Genomic DNA, 21890 nt, shown 5'->3' on the forward strand with positions numbered 1-21890 from the left:
CACATTCCAAAAAAAGTTGGGATGGGGACAATTTAGGGCTTGTAATGAAGTGAAATAAATAAAATAATGATGTGATTCCAAACAGGTGATTGTAATCATGGTTTTGTACAAAAGCAGCATCCAGGAAAGGCTGAGTCTTTGATGAGTTAAGATGATCAGAGAATCTCCAGTTTGTCAACAAATGTGTGAGAAAATGATTGAAATGTTACCTCAAAGAAATATTAGAAGGGATTTGCATATTTCTCCCTCTACAGTGCATAATATCATTAAACAATACAAGGAATCAGGAGGAATTTCAGGAATTAAAGGCCAAGGGCACAAGCTTAAGCTGAACGCCCGTGATCTTCAATCCCTCAGACGGCACTGCATCAAGAACCACCACTCAACAATAGCTGATATAACCACATGGGTGAGGGATTACTTTGGCAAACCTTTGTCAAGCACTACAATACAGAGTTATATGCACAAATGCTACTTAAAACTTTACTGTGCAAATAAGAAGCCTTATGTTAACCATGTCCAGAAGCGGCGTCGGCTTCTCTGGGCTCGGAGGCATCTAGGATGAACCATCACACAGTGGAAACGTGTATTGTGGTCAGATAAATCAGCATTCCAGGTCTTTTTTGGGAAAAAATGGATGCCGTGTGCTCCGAACCAAAGACAAAAAGGACCATCCAGACAGATCTTAGAGCAACATGTGCTGCCTTCAAGAAGTCATCTTTTCCAGGGACGTCCATGCATTTTTCAACAAGACAGTGCAAAACCACATGCTGCACACATTACAGAGGCATGGCTGTGGAAGAAGAGGGTACGGGTACTGGACTGGCCTGCTTGCAGTCCTGACCTGTCCCCTATAGAGAATGTGTGGAGAATTTTGAACGGAAAAATGCGACGACCCCGTACTGTTGCACATCTTAAGACGTGTTTGCAGGAAGAATGAGACAAAATAAAATCTGAAACACTAAATCACTTGGTATCTTCGGTGCCAAAACGTCTTTTAAGTGTGGTGAAAAGGAATGGCAACATTACAAAGTGGTAAATGCTTTACTGTCCCAACTTTTTTTTTGGAATGTGTTGTAGGCCTGAAATGCAGGAATGGATGTTTATTAATAAATGAAATGAAAATGACCAGACACAACATGAAATATCTCAGGTTCATCCTGTCTGCAATCAAATAAAAGTAAATGTAAGAAACTCTGTATTTTTTTTTATTATTTGAATTTTCCATGCTGTCCCAACTTATTCTGATTTAAGGTTGTAATTACATTTGCCATTGCCATTTGAACACGATGACTTGACTGTTCATTAAAATTAAATTGTGACGTACATATAATAGCTGCGTAACTTCTTTATTTGTCAGTCATCACAGGAACGATTATCACCGCTGTGCCGCGTGGAGGAAGCATGCACACTACAGTCTCTATCATCAACATCTATAAAGAGGGCAGCCTCGCCATCCAGCAAGCGGGCAAATCCATGAGCACCAAGATTGTCATCCTATGCAAGAAATGCCCTTCTGTCAGGAGAGGTGAGTCTCAGCCAACAGTACCAATGGGCTGTGGGTACACATTTAACTGATTACACTTTTTAAATGGCTGGCATCTGTTTTTCTCAGACAGCCACAATGACACATTTAGAAAACTGTGCTTTTTATAGGAACTGTGTGGTTTGAGGTTTGTACTGGAGCTCGTTGGTCAGCTTTCCAGTTGAATATTTAGAGAGTCACTAGGTAATGCTGAGTGAATTGTCAGTTTTAGCTTTAAAAAGGTGGTTAATGTAGATTCTGGTACAATAAGAATTTTTTTAATCATAAAGCATTTGGATAGCTTTTTAACTATGAAATTTAACTTCAAATTACTACAGCACTGAGCAGTTGAGATAAAGATCAGCACTGCTGGGGATTTGATACCTGAGATCCCAACGTTAGTGGGCTAGAGTAATTTACCGCTGCGCCATGCAAGCGGCCTTATATTATTTTTATACACCGATCAGCCATAACATTAAAACCACCTCCTTGTTTCTATTCTCACTGTCCATTTTATCAGCTCCACTTACCATATAGAAGCACTTTGTAGTTACTGACTGTAGTCCAACTATTTCTCTACATACCTTTTTAGCCTGCTTTCACCCTGTTCTTCAATGATCAGGACCCCCACAGGACCACCACAGAGCAGGTATTATTTAGGTGGTGGATGATTCTCAGCACTGCAGTGACACTGACATGGTGGTGGTGTGTTAGTGTGTGTTGTGCTGGTATGAGTGGATCAGACACAGCAGCGCTGCTGGAGTTTTTAAATAACGTGTCCACTCACTGTCCACACTATTAGACACTCTTACCTAGTTGGTCCACCTTGTAGATGTAAAGTCATAGACGATCTCTCATCTATTGCTGCTGTTTGAGTCGGTCATCTTCTAGACCTTTATCAGTGGTTACAGGATGCTGCCCACAGGGCGCTGTTGGCTGGATGTTTTTGGTTGGTGGACTATTCTCAGTCCAGCAGTGACAGTGATGTGTTTAAAAACTCCATCAGCACTGCTGTGTCTTATTCACTCATACCAGCACAACACACACTAACACACCACCGTGTCAGTGTCACTGCAAAGTGTTTCACTACAAAGTGCTTCTTTGTGGTAAGTGGAGCTGATAACACGGACAGTGAGTGTAGAAACAAGGAGGTGGTTTTAATGTTATGGCTGATCGGTGTATATAATTAATTATTTTGAGTTATCATAACTTAAAGCTTTTTTACATTAATAAAAATCTTAGTTTACCAACCTTTTCAGAAAACTTGTCTCTGATTTCTCTGTAACCTTTATTTAACTAAGGAACCATTTCCAATGTTTTAAAGGACCAATATGGGCATGTTTACCACTGTGTTACATCACCTTTCCTATTAATAAGACTTTTTAATGGTTTGGGAACTAAATATACTAATTACTGCAGTTTTGCAAGTGCATTTCTGTTTATTCTTGCTTAATACAAGACCTAAACCGCTTAACAGTTTATAGTAATCGTCTGATTCTCCTGTTCATGATGCACAATGCATACTTTTTCAACAAGGGGCAGATGAGGCAAGCACATGCTTTTGATGTCTATGAAGCCAGGCTGTTGTAGTGCATGCAGAATAAGGACTGGTATTGTCTTGCTAAAATAACCATAAACGTCAAGTGAAAAAATTAAGACACCTGTAAGGGGTCTTGTCCACGCCGCCGGTCACCAGCAGGGGGCCTGGGTGGCGCAGTAAGAGAGCAGCTGGAAGCAGCTCTCAGAACTCCAGTTCCCAGAAGCCCCAGCACTGATGACTGCTGATCAGACACACCTGCAGGGCTCTGCATAAAAAGCTCACCCAAACCATGGCTCAGTGCTGCACCTTTGTAGCGGGGCAGACGGTATGGTAACTAGCAAAAAGGTGAAAAGAAAGAAAGAGAAAAGAAAGCTACAATAAACAAGTAAAAGAAAAGAGAGAAAAGGAACAGAAAGCTGAAACAAAGAAAAATAAATAGACAGATTAACTGAGGTATAAACTCTGTGTTAAAAGTGTGAGCTGAACCCTTTTTATTTCTGAAAAAACAAATTGTATTTGTTTTCAGCCCTAAGGCTGAGAATAATTTTGTGTTGGACTATTTAATATTGTCTCCCTTTGTTTGAGCACACCATTTTCAGTGTCTCCTTTGTTTGTCGTTGACGTTTTTTTAGTTCTTTTTCCATGGGCTTTTCCACTCCTCCTGTAGAGTAGTGGTAAAGCACTGCTTCTTGGTTCTGTGGGTTGCCAGTTCGAATCTGGCCTCAAGCACTCACAACTGAACACACATGTCTCCACACCTCACACATTGTTTCCTTTGTTATATTAATTCACATTCACTGTTTAACCTAAGGTAAATAAACCAGGAGCTCTCCTCTTGGGTCCACCCCCCCATCCCATAACAACACCCCATGAGAATCTTTGTCTTTTTGAACATATTTAAACATATGGACATTTGAGCTTCATTTAAACAGTATTGAGAGATGGAGATTATATAACTAAAATAAAACTGAAAAAAATACTTGTAAACACAAGTTGTAAAATGTAATGAACAAAAACGGATATTTATTGTGAGGAAAAAGTTAGGACACCCTGTCCTAATAGCTGGTATTTCCCCCTTAACCCTGTCTGCTCCAGGGGCGCCGTAAGTTGGCTGACCCTGCGCTCTGACCCCAGCTTCCAACACCAGCTGGGATATGCGAAGAAAGAATTTAATTGTACTGTACATCTGTATATGTATATATGACAAATAAAGGATATCTTTCTTTCTTTTCTTTCTTTGGCTGAAATAACCTCAATTAGACGTTTCCTATAACCATCTACCAGTCTCTGACATCGACTGGTGGAAAGTTTTTCCCACTCCTCCATGCAGAATTTCTTCAGCTGTGTGAGGTTTGAGTTTTTTTTTTGCATGCACAGCCCGTTTCAAATCACCCCACAGCATCTCAATAGGATTAAGATCCGGACTTTGACTCGGCCATTCCAGAACTCTCCATTTCTTTCTTTTGAGCCATTCCTTGGTGGATTTACTGGAATGTTTTGGGTTGTTGTCATGCTGCATGGTCCACCTCTGCTTCAGTTTTTGGACAGTTTTTTACATTTTGCTCAAGCACCCTCTGATACAGTGAAGAATTCATCGTGGATTCTATAATAAAGAGCTTGCCAGGCCCTGCTGCTGCAAAGCAGCCCCAAACCATGACATTTCCACCTCCATGCTTCACAGTTAATATGAGGTTCTTGTGCTCAAATGCTGTGTTGGGTTTGCACCAAACATGTCTTCTGTTACTGTGCCCTAATAATTCAACTTTGGATTCATCTGTCCAAAGCACATTGTTCCAGAAGTCCTGGTCTTTGTCTAGGTGTTCTCTGATAAACTTTAGTCCTGCCCTGATGAAAGCAAGGGCTTCCTCCTTGCTCACCTTTCATGAAAATCAAACTTGTGCAGTCTCTTTCTGATTGTAGACGCATGTACCTTGACATCAACTGTGGCAAGAGCTAGCTGTAAGTCCTGTAATGACAGTGTAGGATTATTGGAGACTTCTTTACGCATCTTGCAGTCTGCTCTTGGGCTGAACTTGCTAGGACGGCCTGACCTGACCATGTTGGCAGTTGTGTTAAATGTTCTCCACTTGTAAATAATTTTCCGGAATTTTTTAGATCTTTTTAAATCCCTTCCCAGACTCATATGCATCTACAACCTTCTTTCTAAAGGCCTCAGAGAGCTCTTTAGATCTCACCATGGTGATAACACTCCCTTCAACAATCCAGAGCAAACCAAACTACTGTCTGAGGTTTAAATAAAACTCCAATGTCCTCTAACGATGGTCTAATCATTGAAGCTGATGTGGTGCATCTGATTTTAATTTTAGACATTTTAAGTAGTAATAAATGTGGGGGTGTCCTAACTTTTTCCTCACAATACATTTCCATTTTTGTTCATTACATCTCTCAGTACTGTTCAAATGAAACTCAAATGTCCATTTGTTTATATATGTTCAAAAAGACAAAGGTTTTCATGGGGTGTCCTAACTTTTTCACACATCTGTATGTCTCTCCAAAATACCAATATATGCCTCTGCATCAGTGGTGCTCTCACACATATGCAAGTCACCCATGCTGTGGGCACTGATTCCCCCCATACCATGATAGATGTTGGCTTTTGCACCATATTACTGATAGCAGTTCAGAACTCAATGTCCATTTTTTTCTGGACACATCTGACCACAGCACACACGCTTGGCCAGAGAGAACTCAACCTTTCTGCATTGAACTGATATATGGGTTTCATTTAGCATAATAGAGTTTACTCTTGATAGAGTTTCTGCTGCATCAAGAAATGCAACCCAAAGCCGCTCAGGTGGCACAGTGGTAAAATACGCTAGCACACCAGAGCTGGGATTTCGAATACATTGTATCTAATCTCAGTTCTGCCATCTGGCTGGGCTGGGAGGCTACATGAACAACGATTGGCTGGTGTTGTCGGTTCCTCATAACTGGTGCAATTACGACCTCTGCTGGCTGATTGATGGCACCTGCACAGAGTTGAGGAATAATGCTGATCAGGGTGTGGCTCTCCATGCACTAGGCTGATCTGCATATGAACTCACCTCGTGCAGGTGAAAAGATGCAGACGAAAAAGACCATTTAGAGTAGTGAAAGGTGTGAAGGGTGCAAAAGCCATCATCTATTATGGTATGGAGTGCATCAGTACTTACAGCATGTGTCTGCCTATGTGAAAGTTTACCATCAATGCTGAGGTGTATAACTGGATACATACAGTATGCTAGGTGTCTTACTCTGGAAGTCCATGGTTATGTAAGCAAGACAATGGCCTGTTTGGCATTGCATGTGCTTGACTGGCCTGCCTGCGATCCTGCTCTCTACTATTAAAAATATATTGCACATGAAGAAAAACAAGATCAGACAATCAATAGTGTCATCAATTTCCAAACCTCATTAGTTAGAAAAGTGATGTAAAACAGTGGTAAACATGCCTCTGTCCCAACTTTCTCTGAGTGTGTTGCAATTCTGAATTTGTTTATATTTCCAAAATACAATTGGAAATTGAAATTCTTTTCTATGTATGTTTGAGAGATGACAGTTCAATAAAGGTTCAAGAGAATGTCAAGATCAAGTAGAAAAACCAAACTTTATGCTGAAAAGAAATTGAAGAACCACCTTAAAATCTTGAAGCTTGAGTAATATTTGTTGCTGATAACATGGATTAAGAAAAAGCAGCAGCACATGCTTCTCATCTGGGTCTGACCATTCAGACTGACCTTAAAGAGAGAACACTGTTCCATGTACTGGGTATGGGTAAAGGTGCAGGGGTGCACAAGGTTACTGTGAAATCGTATTGAAGCACATATGCTCATATCACCGTATATAAGCATATGGAATGGCAGTAACTTAAGGTACTGATGAACACGCTTACTGAATGTCTCTGCCGTTCCGCCACTGCATTCAGGCTCTATCTGTGTGCCGTTACTAGGCTTGAACTACATCCTCATGGGACAGACAGATGAGGAGGGCCACGGCCTGATCGGCCCACAACACTTCGTCATGGCCTTTAAAGCCAAGAACAAGAACCAGAAAGTGTTTAACATACTGAAGAACACGAGGTGCTGAGAACGTATCTCCACGTCCTGAAACTTGTGAACTTTTATTCATGTTTGCAGCCTGAATACTCCTCTCCTCTCCATAGTGAGTGATTTCTTTCATTCTAATATCTATCTGGACCAGTCAGCAGTTGGATGAACTGAACTGTAATAGCTGAAAACAGAATGGCAATGGTCCATTTGCAACCCCTGTATTTCCAAGTTGGAAGCAGTTGGCGTTCAGACTAAATTCAAGTTTATAAATTGAGCTCTTGTGTGTTTTTTTTTTGCACTTGCTGAGATGATGGTCAAACCCAAATATGTGGAGGTATATGAGTAATATGTTTTAGTCTAGCAAAATCAGCCATGAAATTTCCATTTGGGAAAACATTTTTTGCAAAAGTGTGATGTAAACAGCACAAAAAACCTGAATATTTAAACTATAACTTAAGCAAAACACAAATACATGTACAGGAAAGTGATAATGCCTGGCCTAAAACACTGTGCATGTGATTACAACTGTTTAATGAATGCAAATGACAAATTGGAAATCACCATACAGTTGTGTAAAACATTTATTGCCCCTGTTTTGATTTGACCCAATTATTAAATATTTGTCACACTAAATGATGTTAAAATATATAACATGAAATAAAACACAAGAAAGTTGGTTATTCAAGCGACCAGGTAACGAAATTTTTTTGGTGAGCAAATGAATTGTAATTAAACAATATATAATAGTCAAATGAAGAATATGTATTTTACTTATCTTGAACCTTATCATCAGCGTCGAACAGTCTACACAAATGCAAATGTATGCCACAATCTATGCCAAAATTCCAAATCTTGGTATTTTCTGATTTTGATTGATGTTACTTCTGGTCAGCTGGTGGTTGGAGATTCCTCACCTTGGTCAACTACAGCAGGTTCTGAAACAACAACTGAATTAGAATTATTCAATTATTCAACGGGACCCCCTCTAGGCCCCTTGGTTGAGAATCACTGCTTTAAGTAATATTGTACTTTGTTTAATGATCTAAAATCACATAGTCTAACAAATATCTACCAAAAGAGACAGAAATTGGGAAATTATTACCAGCACTTTATTCATTTTGGATTTCCTTTTCACCAAACTTTAACTTACAGAGGTTTAGTAAATAAGTTGGTATCAGGACAGGAGCAGTACCTTTGCCAATTAGACATTGTTTTGATTTATAGGCTTTTTTAAAAACATGATTGTACTGTTTACTATTACTAACAAAGCTTGATATACAGTGTTATATTTGGTTAAAATAGCTTCATGTACTGCAGTGATATGTTTGCTGTATCATCCACCCTAAAACTCCACCTTTGAGCCAAGAAACATAAAACAAAGCAAGAACAATACTGGCTCTGCTTACAGTTCTGGTTCCTTTAATCCACAGATCTCAGATCATAGATGTCTTAAGAAAAATAACCAGAAGCAAAAACTCTAACTGCTATCTTAATTTAGACAATCCAGTCTCAGCATGTGTATCCGGGAGATTTGCAGGGGCTGAAATTGGAATCATAGAAACATTTTTTGGTCTTCAGCGGAATATACTGTAGAATTTGGATCCAGTGCCTATATAATACCCTGCAGTACTGTTTGGGTGCAGGCAGAAGACAAAGAGTTCTTAATTATAATATTGATAAAATATAAGTTACAGTAGTACAATTAAATAATGGTTAGATATCACAAAGTGTAAAAAGTTTTACTATTTTAATGTTGCACACTTATAATGACGTTCTTTTTCCAATCTGATTTTCTTTCTTCAACATGAATGAATGTACAGAACTGAGGAACATGTAATGTGCTGGCTAAAGTGCAATAAGTTGGTAGCATTGACCTTGATTATATGCTTGACTTTTCATTCATTTTCATTCTAAATACTGTAAATGAAAAGCATCCCATAATCCTATAGTGTTGTTTTAAAGATGTGCATTGAGTTAAAGTGTTTAATATGATGTGCATTTTAAAATACGCATTATATAATATTTTCATACAAAATAGATCCCTGATGGTTCATATTAATTTATGTTTTGTGACCAAAAATAAAAATGTCATTATTTAATTAACTGTGGTATTTTTCTTTATATAATTTAGATCATATTTCATTTATTTATTTATTATACCCCGTCCCATGGTTTTGAGTAATGGTGGGTTTGGCACCACCTGGAGACCGGTTGAGCAGGGCAGAAACATGATCTGGTAAGTAGCACCAATCTAGACATTTACAAGACTTTCACCTACTCGCAAGTAGGGGCAATTACACTGCCTGGCCAAAAAAAGGTCACCACCTGGATTTAACTAAGCAAATAGGTAAGAGCCTCCCATTGGATAATTACTGCATGGGTGATTATGTTTCAGCTGGCAACAAGTTATTTAACCCTAACTGATGCAGTGAGTAGCTTGTCACTTGTTAAACAACCATGTCAAAAGACACATCCTGTGGTCGTGAAAAAGATGTTCATCTGTTTCAGAAGGGTCAAATTATTGGCATGCATCAAGCAGAGAAAACATCTAAGGAGAAGCTGAAACTACTAAAATTAAGAACTGTCCGACGCATTATTAAAAAGTGGAAGGACAGTGGGGAAACATCATCTTCAAGGAAGGAATGTGGTCGGAAAAAAATCTTGAATGATCGTGATCGGCGATCACTTAAATGTTTGGTGAAATCAGATGGTAGAAAAACTCCAGTAGAACTCAGGGATATGTTTAATAGTGAAAGTGAGAGCATTTCCACACGCACAATGCGAAGGGAACTCAAGGGATTGGGACTAAACAGCTGTGTAGCCTTAAGAAAACCACTTGTCAGTAAGGCTAACTGGCAAAAACGGCTTCAATTTGCTAGGGAGCATAAAGATTGGACTCTGGAGCAATGGAAGAAGGTCATGTGGTCTGATGAGTCCAGATTTACCCTGTTCCAGAGTGATGGCGCATCAGGGTAAGAAGAGAGGCGGCTGAAGTGATGCGCCCATTATGCCTAGTCCCTACCGTACAAGCCTGTGGGGGCAGTGCTATGATCTGGGGTTGCTGCAGTTGGTCAGGTCTCGGTTCAGCAACGTTATGTGCCCAAAGAATGAGGTCAGCTGACTACCTGAATATACTGAACGACCAGGTTATTCCATCAATTGATTTTTTCTTCCCTAATGGCACGGGCATATTCCAAGATGACAATGCCAGGATTCATCGGGCTCAAATTGTGAACGAGTGGTTCAGGGAGCATGAGACATCATTTTCACACATGGATTGGCCACCACAGAGTCTAGACCTGAACCCCATTGAGAATCTTTGAGATGTGCTGGAGAGGACTTTGCGCAGTGGTCCAAATCTCCAATACAAGATCTTGGGGAAAAATTAATGCAACTCTGGACAGAAATAAATGTTGTGACATTGCAGAAACTTGTAAAACGATGCCACAGCGAATGCGTGCCGTAATCAAAGCTAAAGGCGGTCCAATCAAATATTAGACCTTTTTTTGGCCAGGCAGTGTATCTCTTCTTCCCAGGTGAGATGAAACTGGAGAACCTAAAGGAAACCAATGCAAAACTCCTCACAGAGAAGCCCAAATTCTTACTGTGTTGCTGTGCGGCACCCACTCTTCCAGTCGCACACAGTGCCATCTTGTATTATAATGTTCAAAATCCTTATTCACTCTAAAGCCCCATTTTATCTTTTGATTTTAATGTTTTACCACCGCTTTATCCCGATTAGGCTCACGGTAGGTCCGGCTTCCTCAGGATCCCTGGGCGCAATGCAGTAACACACCCTGGACAGGTCACAAATCTATCGCTGGGCCTTTTGACCACCCCTTAGACATAACAAAAAAATAGCAGTGATTTTAAAACAGTGAATAAAGCGCAAATTCATTATAATAACTTTTATTTCCATAAATGCAAATGCACTGAACATTTCACATTTTCAATTCTAAATCAGAACATTAACAAAATGTAGCCAGTTTGTGTTAATCCTTTACAGAAAGTTAAGAAAAATGAATATCTTTAAAAACTCAAAAAATGTATCACTTTAGTTTAAATTACTGAACGAATATTTAGTGGCATTACAATTGTTTCCGAGATCTGTGTTGCATGGAGTTGACCAACTTCTGGCACTTCTGAACAGGTATTCCTGTCCAGGATGATTAGACGACATTCCACAGTTCTTCTGCAATTTTGGGTTTTGCCTCAAAAGAACGCGTTTCAGATATCAGCCCACAAGTTCTCTATGGGATTGAAGTCAGGGGATTGTGCTGGCCACTCTACAGACAAACAAGATTGAGGTAATAACCAAGATGTTTTGGGTCATTGTCATGTTGAAACACCCATTTTAAGGACATTTCTTCTACGACATGGGGCAACATGATCTCCTCAAGTATTCTGATATATTTAAATTGATCCATGATCCCTCGTACGCGATAAATAGACGTAACACCATGGTATGAGACACCCCATATCATCATTTTGTACCACCGTGCTTTACTGTCATCACAGTGTACTGTGGCTTGAATTCACTGCTCAGGGGACGTCTGACATACTGTCTACGGCCACTAGACCTAAAAAGAACAATTTTGCTTTCATCAGTCCACAAAATGTTGAGCCATTTCTCTTTGGACCAGTCAATGTGTTCCTTGGCAAATTTGAACCCATTCAGGACACGTCTTTTTCCTAACAACGGGACTTTGCAGGAGTTCTTGCTGGTAAATTGGCTTCACTTAATCATCTTCTGTACTCACTGGTAACTTCAGATGTTCCTTGATCTTTCTGGAGGTGATCATTGGCTGAGTATTTGCCATTTTGGCTATTCTTTGATCCATTCGAACAGTAGTTCCACGCTTCCTTCTGCGTCTTTCAGGTTTTTTACTAAAAAAAGTGATTTATCAGGTTAATGGTGTTGGACTGCTATTTTTTTGAACACCACTGTATATGTATATGCCCAACCAGTCAATAGCACTGCTGGAATTTCAACCCTGTATCTCAGTGTTAGTGGGCTAGAATAATTTACTACTGTGCCACCCGACTCTATTCCTACTCACAACCATTTAATCTCCAGCCTGGTTTTATTTTTCCAAGATTTTCCAAGCTCTTGGATAGATCAGTCACAGAGGTCTTGACCCTGGAAAATGGCAAAGGTAATGTACGTTTGTAGAGAAATATGGGAAAAATTGTATTAAAACATATTTTAAAAGTCTTTGATTAGTGGACACTGTCTGATTAGGAAGATGTTGATTTGTATTTTTTCTTTAAAGCAGTGACACTGAGGTGTTTAAAAATCCCAACAACACTGCTGTACCTAATGCACCTATACTACTAAAAAAAACAAACGTATGTATTACTGGAGTGCTATGCATGGCCCATCACCCTAATAACACTGGTCAGTGGAGGTCCCTTTTCACACTGCAGGTGCTTTCAACAGTTGACAGGAGTTAGCATGGGCACTTTGATTGGCCTGTGACTGTGCAGCCTCATAAAAAAGAAAATAATGATGCACTGTGTGTTGTGACACATTCACCTCATTACCAGGATTAACATGATCTGCAATGTGAGCCACAGTAGATATTCTGTTTGTACCTGACGCATAGCTTTCATGTCCTCTGGCATCAATGAGTGTGACGGCGGTTTGTGGATTGTCCCTCCTCTTTTTCTTATATTCTTCTTATATTCTTTTTCTTATATTTTTAAACTTTCTGAAAAAATTAAGTGATAATTTTTTATAAAGATTGATATCCCTAGGATACATATGCTTAGACAGAATTTCATTGTACTGAACATCTGTATATGTATATATGACAAATAAAGGAATTCTGTTCTATATTAAATATATGAAATGATGAGTTTCCATTATGCAGCAGCTTTCCCAGATCCCAGGCAACTCCTTCCCGGTCATACCACCTAAAGAAGGTTTATGTACCAAAAGTGGTACCCTTATTATAATTTAGGAACTACTGCCCTAGTGATTCCAAAAACAGTTGGGGAAAAAAGGTGCCCTTGTACAATCTCCTTTAAAAAACAATGTTTTTTATTTCATACTTGATGTCTGAAACATGGTTAAAAACTTGGAGGAAGGAGCATTTAGTAACTAAATTTAAGAACTGAATCCAACAACTCCTTAGCTATGCATAACCTTTGTTGTAATTGCTCTTTATTATGCACAACCCATTTTCAGTGGGTAACTGATCTGAACTGCAGGCAGGCCAGACTGGCACCCATACTTTCAGTTTACAACACTGCTTTTGTAACGTGCAGAGTTGTATGCACAAACGTGATCATCTTTAATCAGACACTGAATTCAGGACTATTAACAAGTCCTGCAGTCTGTTAAAGTAAAATAAAACTATGTGGCCACAAATACCCTGCTACCTGGTAATCTTGGGGTAAATAATAATAATCTAGGGCAGATGGAATGCCTTTACTTGTCATACATACACAACATACCAAGTACAATACAACATCTTTACTACATTTTACTACATATCCCATCATGTCAGAGCTCAGGGTCAGCAATTTTGGGCACTTCTGGAGCTGAAAGATTTAAAGGCCTTGCTCAAGGGTCCAACAGTGGCTGCATGGCAGAGCCAGGATTCAAATCCACAACCTTCTAATTGATAGCTCAAAGGATTCGGCACGATGCTGTAAAATATCAAGGACAAACACTCAACAGCGTGAGCTACTTGGCAACCCAACAAATCTGTTATGCCTTTGAGGTTGTGGCAGCCAGTGGCACAGGAAACATTGCAAAAAATCTATTATTATTCATACATTTATGTTTATTAACTGCTTAATCCTGATAAAGGTTGATGTGGAACTGGAAGCCAGGTAAGAACAAACTCCTGGATAAGGCTACCAGACCTCGGAATTGAAAATCATCTTTAAAAAATAAAAGTCAAGCATAAAAAGTAAAATGTGCAATTTTTCAAAAAGAAAATTTTATTATATTTTGTCCTAAAAACAAAGATTTTTAGAAAATGAGTAATATGATAGAAGAAGTTCTGAATTTGGAAACTTGACAGGCTTTGTAGAATAAACATTATAGAGTCTCAGGACTTCACAATGTCCAAGCATGCTGGATCATAATTTTAGCTTCTGGGGTAGAACATGGCGTATTTGGATGTGCGGAAGCCGAGCAGGTCTCTCATCTCGTTGCGGAACTTGGACAGGTCTTGGCGCAGGTCGTTAAGGTTCTCTACTGTGGCCTGATCAGTGCTCTGCATCTTCTGGCGTGTGGAGGTCAGATAGCGGTGTACCAAGCAGCACATGATCTTCTGATAGTTCTCATCCCTCTTTTGCTTTAAGTTTTTCCACTCCTAATCAGATTAGAACACACAATTAAGAACACTCAACCACCTGGTTAATACATTACTGATTGTAGATGTCAGAAGATAAAATTGTAGATGAAATTGACTTCCACACTCTTACCAAAATGTGGGCTAAATTTGCCACATCTGGGTTACAACTGTTATCAGTGCTGACTTTTTGAGTTCACCTGTCTCATTTCCTGGGCCAGTGTTTGGGTTGTAAGCAGTCGGTGGACTGTGTAGCTGGGCAGTGCAGTGATACTGCTCCTGTAATGCAGTTGCCTATCTATCTGTCTACTTTTAAATCCAGCATCATGCTGTGGGTTAAGGATTAATTTCTGTTTTGTTACATCAGTTTATTATTATTTTCCATGCCTTTGTTTCTTATTTAAGCCTCCTGCCCTTGGGTTTATTTTAATACAGTGGTACCTTGAAACTCAGTGTCAATTGGTTCTGGGAGTGGCGTCGAGTTTAAAAGACGTTCAGTTTTAAGGTATTTTTTTCTCACAAGGATGTATGGGAAACCTGTTAATGCGTTTCATGGTCCCATGTAAAACAATGGGGTTGTTTTTGACACTTATGCACTAAAAATAACAGAAATACAATTGAAAAACTGTTTAAAATTAATACAAATACAATAAAACCTGCTTAGCTTGCCACTGAGCTTCACTTTTGCCGCATTGGGCTCATTGCATTTTTGTGTTTGCTGCGGTGCTCAAAGTTAACCTGATTGAACTTTTGCTGCTTAGTTTGCCGCTGACCTTTTCAAAGCTCCTTCACTGAGACGAACTGTTTGATATGATGCAGTAAAAGTGACTCATGCCTTACAAACAATGCTTAACCTAAACAAACCTAAAACAAGAGTTTCATTAGTGGAGAGAACTTATGAGCAGTAATAATTGAGAGAGGTTCAGTGTTCCTGTGTCGTTCTTTTAATACATTAATTCACATTAAGCTTTTTTTTTTTTTTTAACAATTAGCATTTCAGACTCTCTCAGAAAAGCTGATTCTCACAATTTCTCAGCACCCCGAGCTATAACACAAGTTTAAAAGTGAAACAGTCTCATATTCACACTTCAATGACGTTTTACTGCACCGCTCAAGCCGAGCGCTGAACAAAGTGACAGTCGCACACACGTCAAGTTTAAGGGAAACGTCGAGTTTAAGGGTACATATTTCTCACAAATGCCACTTTTAAAGGAATGGGCACAAATTCCTTCAAACACTTTCTCGGGGAAGTGGCAACTTCACATGAATAATGCCCATATATATTTTTTTTTTCATATAAATGCCAATGAATGGGACATCCAACAAGCTAGTGGCCACATGTCTGCATACTTTTGGTGATACAGTGTATCTGTAGCTCTGTGCTGATCTAAAACTAGTTATCACTAAGCCTCTTTGGTTCTTGTAGTTACTTTACAGCCCCCTATACGGCCCCCCGCTCAATCAAATGTGGCCCGCCATATATTTCCTTGATTTTATCGTCTGGGCTTTATGCAATTAATCATCATAATCATCTGTTCCGCCATTTCAGGGTCGCGGTAGCAACACGGCAAGCAAAGCAGCCCAGGCGTCTCTGTCCGCACAATTAATGATTACATTTTTACATTTTCAGCATTTAGCAGACGCTTTTATCCAAAGCGACTTACACAATGAGCAATTGAGGGTTAAGGGCCTTGCTCAGGGACCCAACAGTGGCAACTAGGTGGTGGCGGGGCTTGAACCAGCAACCTTCTGTTTACTAGTCCAGTACTTTAACCACTGAGCTATCACTGGCCCTGATGGCGCGTATATCAAATGAACCAATTAGCTGCGACAACCATGACTCGTCAAATTAGCTGCGTTTTTCTGGCGTTGAGGTCTGTTCAAGTTTGTAAAAATGTTGAAGTGCAGGAAAGTTGATGATGAATGTCGTGTCTTTCAAGAAAAATGGACAACGGAATGTTGCATCATTGTAGTCTGTGGCCCGTGACCAGATATGTAATTATTAATCTGGCCCTCAGTGGGTAAAAGGTTCCCCACCCCTGGTTTACAGACTACAGCCTCTTCATGTTGCTAAAGATCACTCTGTCTTCTCTGCTAAAATTCACAAGATGCTTGTATGTCTTGCTGCCGGGTTCAAATCCAGGAAAAGCATGTGGAGGAAATTGAAATATTCCAGTTCATAGCTGGTCTAATCCATCTGGTATCTTAGCTGAGGGTAAAATGTAAAATGTTCCTATTAAACCTTTCACAAGCCGAAATGGCCCTAAGCAAAGAAGCAATTACTATTTATTTCTATAAGAAACCCAATTAACCACCAAACCACACAAAATAAGTCATGCATCCTAAAATAACTTGAGCAGTAGTAAAGGCAGGAATGATCACAATTGCTGCCTCTATAATGGATCGCTGCAGAACAAATGCTCAACACTTTTAGAATTTCTTTCAATTAGCAAAAAGCAGGTGTTGTACTAATGCTGACCTTTTATAAAAGCAAAATGGCATAAAGCAAACTTTTGAACAGTGAGGGATACTGGTATTATTATTAAAGACTATAGACTTAGATTAACTGACCTTGAGGCTGTTCTGTCTCTTCACCTTGCCCGTGGACGTGTGGGAGCAGATCCACTTGCTCAGACTTGTCACTATGTAGCACAGAGTTTTTGGGGATGGGAGGATGTTGAACGGTGGAGGCAGTGTGCATTTATCATCAAAGTAGCTGAGCCAGAGCTTAGCACGAGCAAATTTCCACTCCTTATCCTCATGGTTCTGCAGACATCAATTAAGTAAGGAAATTAAACAACTTGCATTAGGTTACATTAATTAACAATGATACTGTAATTAGCTCAGAACAAACATTGCCTGGACTGATGTGACTGGGGTCAGAATTTGGCATAACATGGACTTAACTTGCCTTATCTCAACAGGTCATGCAGCTGCTGGTTTCATAATGGTGTGAGAAATGCATTTTTTCCTCTCAATTCTCTTCCCCTAATCTAGTCGTATCCAATTACCCTAATTGCGTTATACTTTACCGGTACTACCCAACACTGCTGACTGAGCTTTGCGACTGACACACGCCCTCTCCGACACGTGCAGTAGCTGACTGCATCTTTTCACCTGCACGAGGCGAGTTCATTTGTGGATCAGCCTTGTGCATGGAGAGCCACACCCTGATCAACACATTATTCCTCAACTCTGCACAAAGCGCCATCAATCAGCCAGCAGAGGTCTTAATTGCACCAGATTGGCTAATCCCAACCTGTAAACAGCCAATCGTTGTTTGAGATTCGATGTGAAATGCATTCTTGACACACAATGGACTAAAAACCCAGTGTTTGGATGCAATGTCCCATCTGAGTGTTGATGACCATGTGCATCCCGTTATGGCCACAATTTAACAACTTATAATGGCTACTTTCTGCACAATTATGTACCATATCACAAACAAGAAGTCATCTCAAATTGGTTTCATGAACATGACAATAAGGTCAGTGTACTTTAATGGTCTTTCCAGTCACCAGATCTGGATCCAATAATGTAGAATGGCAGATTCACGGCATGATGAGGAGCTGACTTATTTTTAATATGCACCTGAGAATTTTATGATACAATCATGTTACATGGACCAAAATCTTTCTGAAAGCAAATTGAGTCATATCCAGTATCAGTAGGGTATTTCTAATAATATAACCAGTGGGTGTAGCTGTAAGCTGTAATATTCAATGTTCAAGCACCTTTCTTTACATTAATAGTATCCCCAATGGTGACTCTTGACAATGGTAAAGGGTCCGGAGACTGTCTTACACACTAAAATGCTTGATAAAACTCTTGGTTTTGGAATAAAATGAAGTATAAACTCATGGTCAGACGTCCACATTCTTTTGGCCAAACCTTTGGGACTAGTTTGCAAAAGTTGGTAGAGCAAATAAGATTAGAAACCTCCTCTTTTAATTCCTTAATTATTGAGCTAAACTTTTTTGACATTGAACGTCAATGTAAACTTTTGAAATGTATACATAAAAATCTTTCGGGTGTGTTCACTCACAGCAATCTGTCTGAAGCTCTTATGCAGCATGGCTACCAGAAGCTTGGTAAGAACAATCACAACCACAATGTTGTAAGTGCCGACTATAAGAGCTCCCACAAACGAGCGTAATTCCTCTGTGTAGCTAATCCTGGTTACGAAGAGTGCTACATGAGCCAGTGAGAAGATGTACCAGAACAAAGCATAACACGTCCCCATAAACCTGGAAAACAAACAGAGTAAAACATTAAATCAAATGATAAAGGTTTGTTAAAAGGCTGCTAGAAGTTTGGAGAATTGAAAGGTACGTGTGGAAGGTGTCGTTGCTTTGCTGTTTACAGAAGATTCCTTCACAGTCCTTGCTGTCGTTTTTTGGCATGGATGGATCTTTCTGGTCTTTTCCGTAGAGCTGCGTCAGGCCGATGGTGAAGGAAAATAGGACCAGCAGGAACAAGCCGAGGAACTTTCCAAACTCCTGAAGCATCTGACCCATTGATATCTACAACAACATACATTTACGTAAATTAGCAAATGCTGTTCTACAGAGCCACTAACAGAAGTATTATCCCTATTAAACATTTTCTTACTCTGGTACAAGTACAAAACTGTTTGAGAACCTGAATCTGGTGAAACCCTGTTAGAAGATTTAGGTAAAGAACAAAAGATTTTTCCCCTTTTAAATAAAGACATAATAGTTTCCCTGTAGGTTCTTAGTAAAAAGGCGATGAAGGTCTTTGGTTCCAGATTTGTTACAGAGTTATTGAGTTTTGTGTTGTTTACTTTTACTAACACAAGTTAAAGGAGCAAAGTGTGTGTGACATTTGAGCATCAAGACAAAATTCCACTCAGCATAAGGTGACAGTTTGGGTTTCTTTGTCTTTGCATTAATTCTAACTCAACACTCAATTCCAGGTTACCACCTATAATAACAAAAATAAAAATGATTCATACAAATATATCCAATTATTACGAATAAATCACAGTCTTACACTTTTGTTGGCTGCTTTCTTATTAATTTGGATCACAGGCATACAGTATATCGACATATTGGTTCTCTAAAGTGAAGGAAATACAGTGATGAGATCAGGCTCAAATAGCTGTTCTATTCCTAAGAGAATACACATTCATTCATTTGATTCATTCTCCTGGCATGTTAAAGTCCCAAGTGAGCACTTTATGGCCAGGATGTTCAACAGCATCATGATTTAACAAAAGCACCAGCTGGACATGACATATCACTCAGGCTGCTGGAGAGCAGGGGGTCAAAACCGCACTGACAAAACACCATGGGGTACGGATGATTCAAGTGACTAAAAAATTCAGTCTGGAGTGAATCAGATTTTCCTGAGTGTAACCAGACAGACTTTACCGAAGATTTGAGGCAAACAGAATCACTGCCCAAATATTCTGGAAAGTCTGAAAGGCTGTTGAGTCAACTCATGTTTTTCAAACAACAGGTAATGTATAAATATAGCATTTGAAAATGGTAACCATGGACTATATTTATTTTCTTATGTTCTTGAATAAACTGTTGTAAGAGTTTATTGCTTAAACCTAAAATGATCAGACATTTGTTAACAATAATAAAGTTTTCACTTTTTATACTCAAGTTTTTACTTTATATATACAGTGTATCACAAAAGTGAGTAAAAAGCCCGCAAACAGTTTGCTGAAGACAAGCAGTCCAAGAACATGGATTACTGGAATGCCCTGTGGTCTGACGAGACCAAGATAAACTTGTTTGGCTCAGATGGTGTCCAGCATGTGTGGCGGCGCCCTGGTGAGAAGTACCAAGACAACTGTATCTTGCCTACAGTCAAGCATGGTGGTGGTAGCATCATGGTCTTGGGCTGCATGAGTGTTGCTGGCACTGGGGAGCTGCAGTTCATTGAGGGAAACATGAATTCCAACATGTACTGTGACATTCTGAAACAGAGCATGATCCCCTCCCTTCGAAAACTGGGCCTCATGGCAGTTTTCCAACAGGATAACGACCCCAAACACAACCTCCAAGATGACAACTGCCTTGCTGAGGAAGCTGAAGGTAAAGGTGATGGACTAAACCCAATTGAGCACCTGTGGCGCATCCTCAAGTGGAAGGTGGAGAAGTTCAAGGTGTCTAACATCCACCAGCTCCGTGATGTCATCATGGAGGAGTGGAAGAGGATTCCAGTAGCAACCTGTGCAGCTCTGGTGAATTCCATGCCCAGGAGGGTTAAGGCAGTGCTGGATAATAATGGTGGTCACACAAAATAATGACCTTTGGGCACAATTTGGACATGTTCACTGTGGGGTGTACTCACTTATGTTGCCAGCTATTTAGACATTAATGGCTGTGTGTTGAGTTATTTTCAGAAGACAGTAAATCTACACTGCTATACAAGTTGTACACTGACTACTCTAACTTATATCCAAGTTTTATTTCTATAGTATTGTCCCATGAAAAGATATAATAAAATATTTGCAGAAATGTGAGGGGTGTACTCACTTTTGTGATACACTGTATATATATACTGTATATATATATATTTTTTTCTTTATGCATTTTCTCCCGACTCTTTAGTGCGTCCAATTGCCCAATTGCGTCACGCTTCCTCTCCACTAATGCCGACCACCGCTCTGATTTGAGGAGAACGAAGCTAACCCACGCCCCCCTCCGACACGTGGGCAGCAGCCGTATGCATTTTGTCACCCACACTGGGCGAGTGTATATATGCGAATCAGCCTTGTGTACGGAGAGACACACCCTAAACAACGCACTCTTTCCCCGCCTCTGTGCAGGCACCATCAATCAGCCAGCAGAGGTCGTAGTTAGGGCTGAAACGATTCCTCGAGCAACTCGAGTAAATCGATTACAAAAAATCATCGATTCAAATTTTTTGCATCGAGGAATCGTTTAATCCGCACAACCATATACAGCTCACAGTGTTTTACACGGACGACTTTCACTTTTGCGCAGCGTGTTTAACGCTGTGTGCAGGTGACGTGAAGAATCTGAGGGCTGCGTCCCAAATATCTTAAACATAAACTTAACAGAACTTAACAGGACTTAATCCGGGTTCTTTTTGCGGACAGTTTAATGAACACTACGTATTTGGACATGTTCACCGCTCCTGCGAACTGAACGTATCAGTTTAGGACGCAGCCGAGATTTGATAGCGCGGACTGCAAAATATAGAGAGAAAATAGCGAACAGGAGGAGACTGGACAGAGAAAACCACAGAAAGTTTGAGATCATTTTAAGCTGATAAAACTAAAACTCAGTATAATATCCACACCATCAGAGCGTCGTGTTTACTTTACTCATGTTTACTGACTTTACTTCGTTTCAACCACCACAGGCTTTTATGAAGATTTAGGCAAACACACACATACATACACACACATACACACACACACACCAGATCTACCTCATCTAGAGACACAATCCTGACAGATTATTATC

General features: G+C 39.8%; 2 protein-coding genes across 2 annotated transcripts in view; one reads left to right on the plus strand and one right to left on the minus strand.

The window, feature by feature from the left end:
• pcolce2b (procollagen C-endopeptidase enhancer 2b) overlaps positions 1-9195 on the plus strand; it is a 32024-nt gene extending 22829 nt beyond the window's left edge. Inside the window, exons 8-9 of the mRNA XM_062991134.1 lie at positions 1361-1528; positions 7015-9195. Of these exons, the coding sequence (XP_062847204.1) occupies positions 1361-1528; positions 7015-7151 (305 nt within the window). The 3' untranslated portion in view covers positions 7152-9195. The remainder of the gene's footprint in view (positions 1-1360; positions 1529-7014) is intronic.
• A 4725-nt stretch (positions 9196-13920) lies between these two features.
• The window catches only part of trpc1 (transient receptor potential cation channel, subfamily C, member 1), a 47352-nt gene continuing 39382 nt past the window's right edge, over positions 13921-21890 (minus strand). Inside the window, exons 10-13 of the mRNA XM_062992022.1 lie at positions 18754-18944; positions 18467-18668; positions 16993-17187; positions 13921-14442 (exon numbers count right to left, since the gene is read on the minus strand). Coding sequence (XP_062848092.1) covers positions 14215-14442; positions 16993-17187; positions 18467-18668; positions 18754-18944 — 816 coding nt within the window. The 3' untranslated portion in view covers positions 13921-14214. The remainder of the gene's footprint in view (positions 14443-16992; positions 17188-18466; positions 18669-18753; positions 18945-21890) is intronic.

Source organism: Trichomycterus rosablanca, chromosome 3 (genome assembly GCF_030014385.1).
Source record: "Trichomycterus rosablanca isolate fTriRos1 chromosome 3, fTriRos1.hap1, whole genome shotgun sequence".
Classification (NCBI taxonomy): Eukaryota; Metazoa; Chordata; class Actinopteri; order Siluriformes; family Trichomycteridae; genus Trichomycterus; species Trichomycterus rosablanca.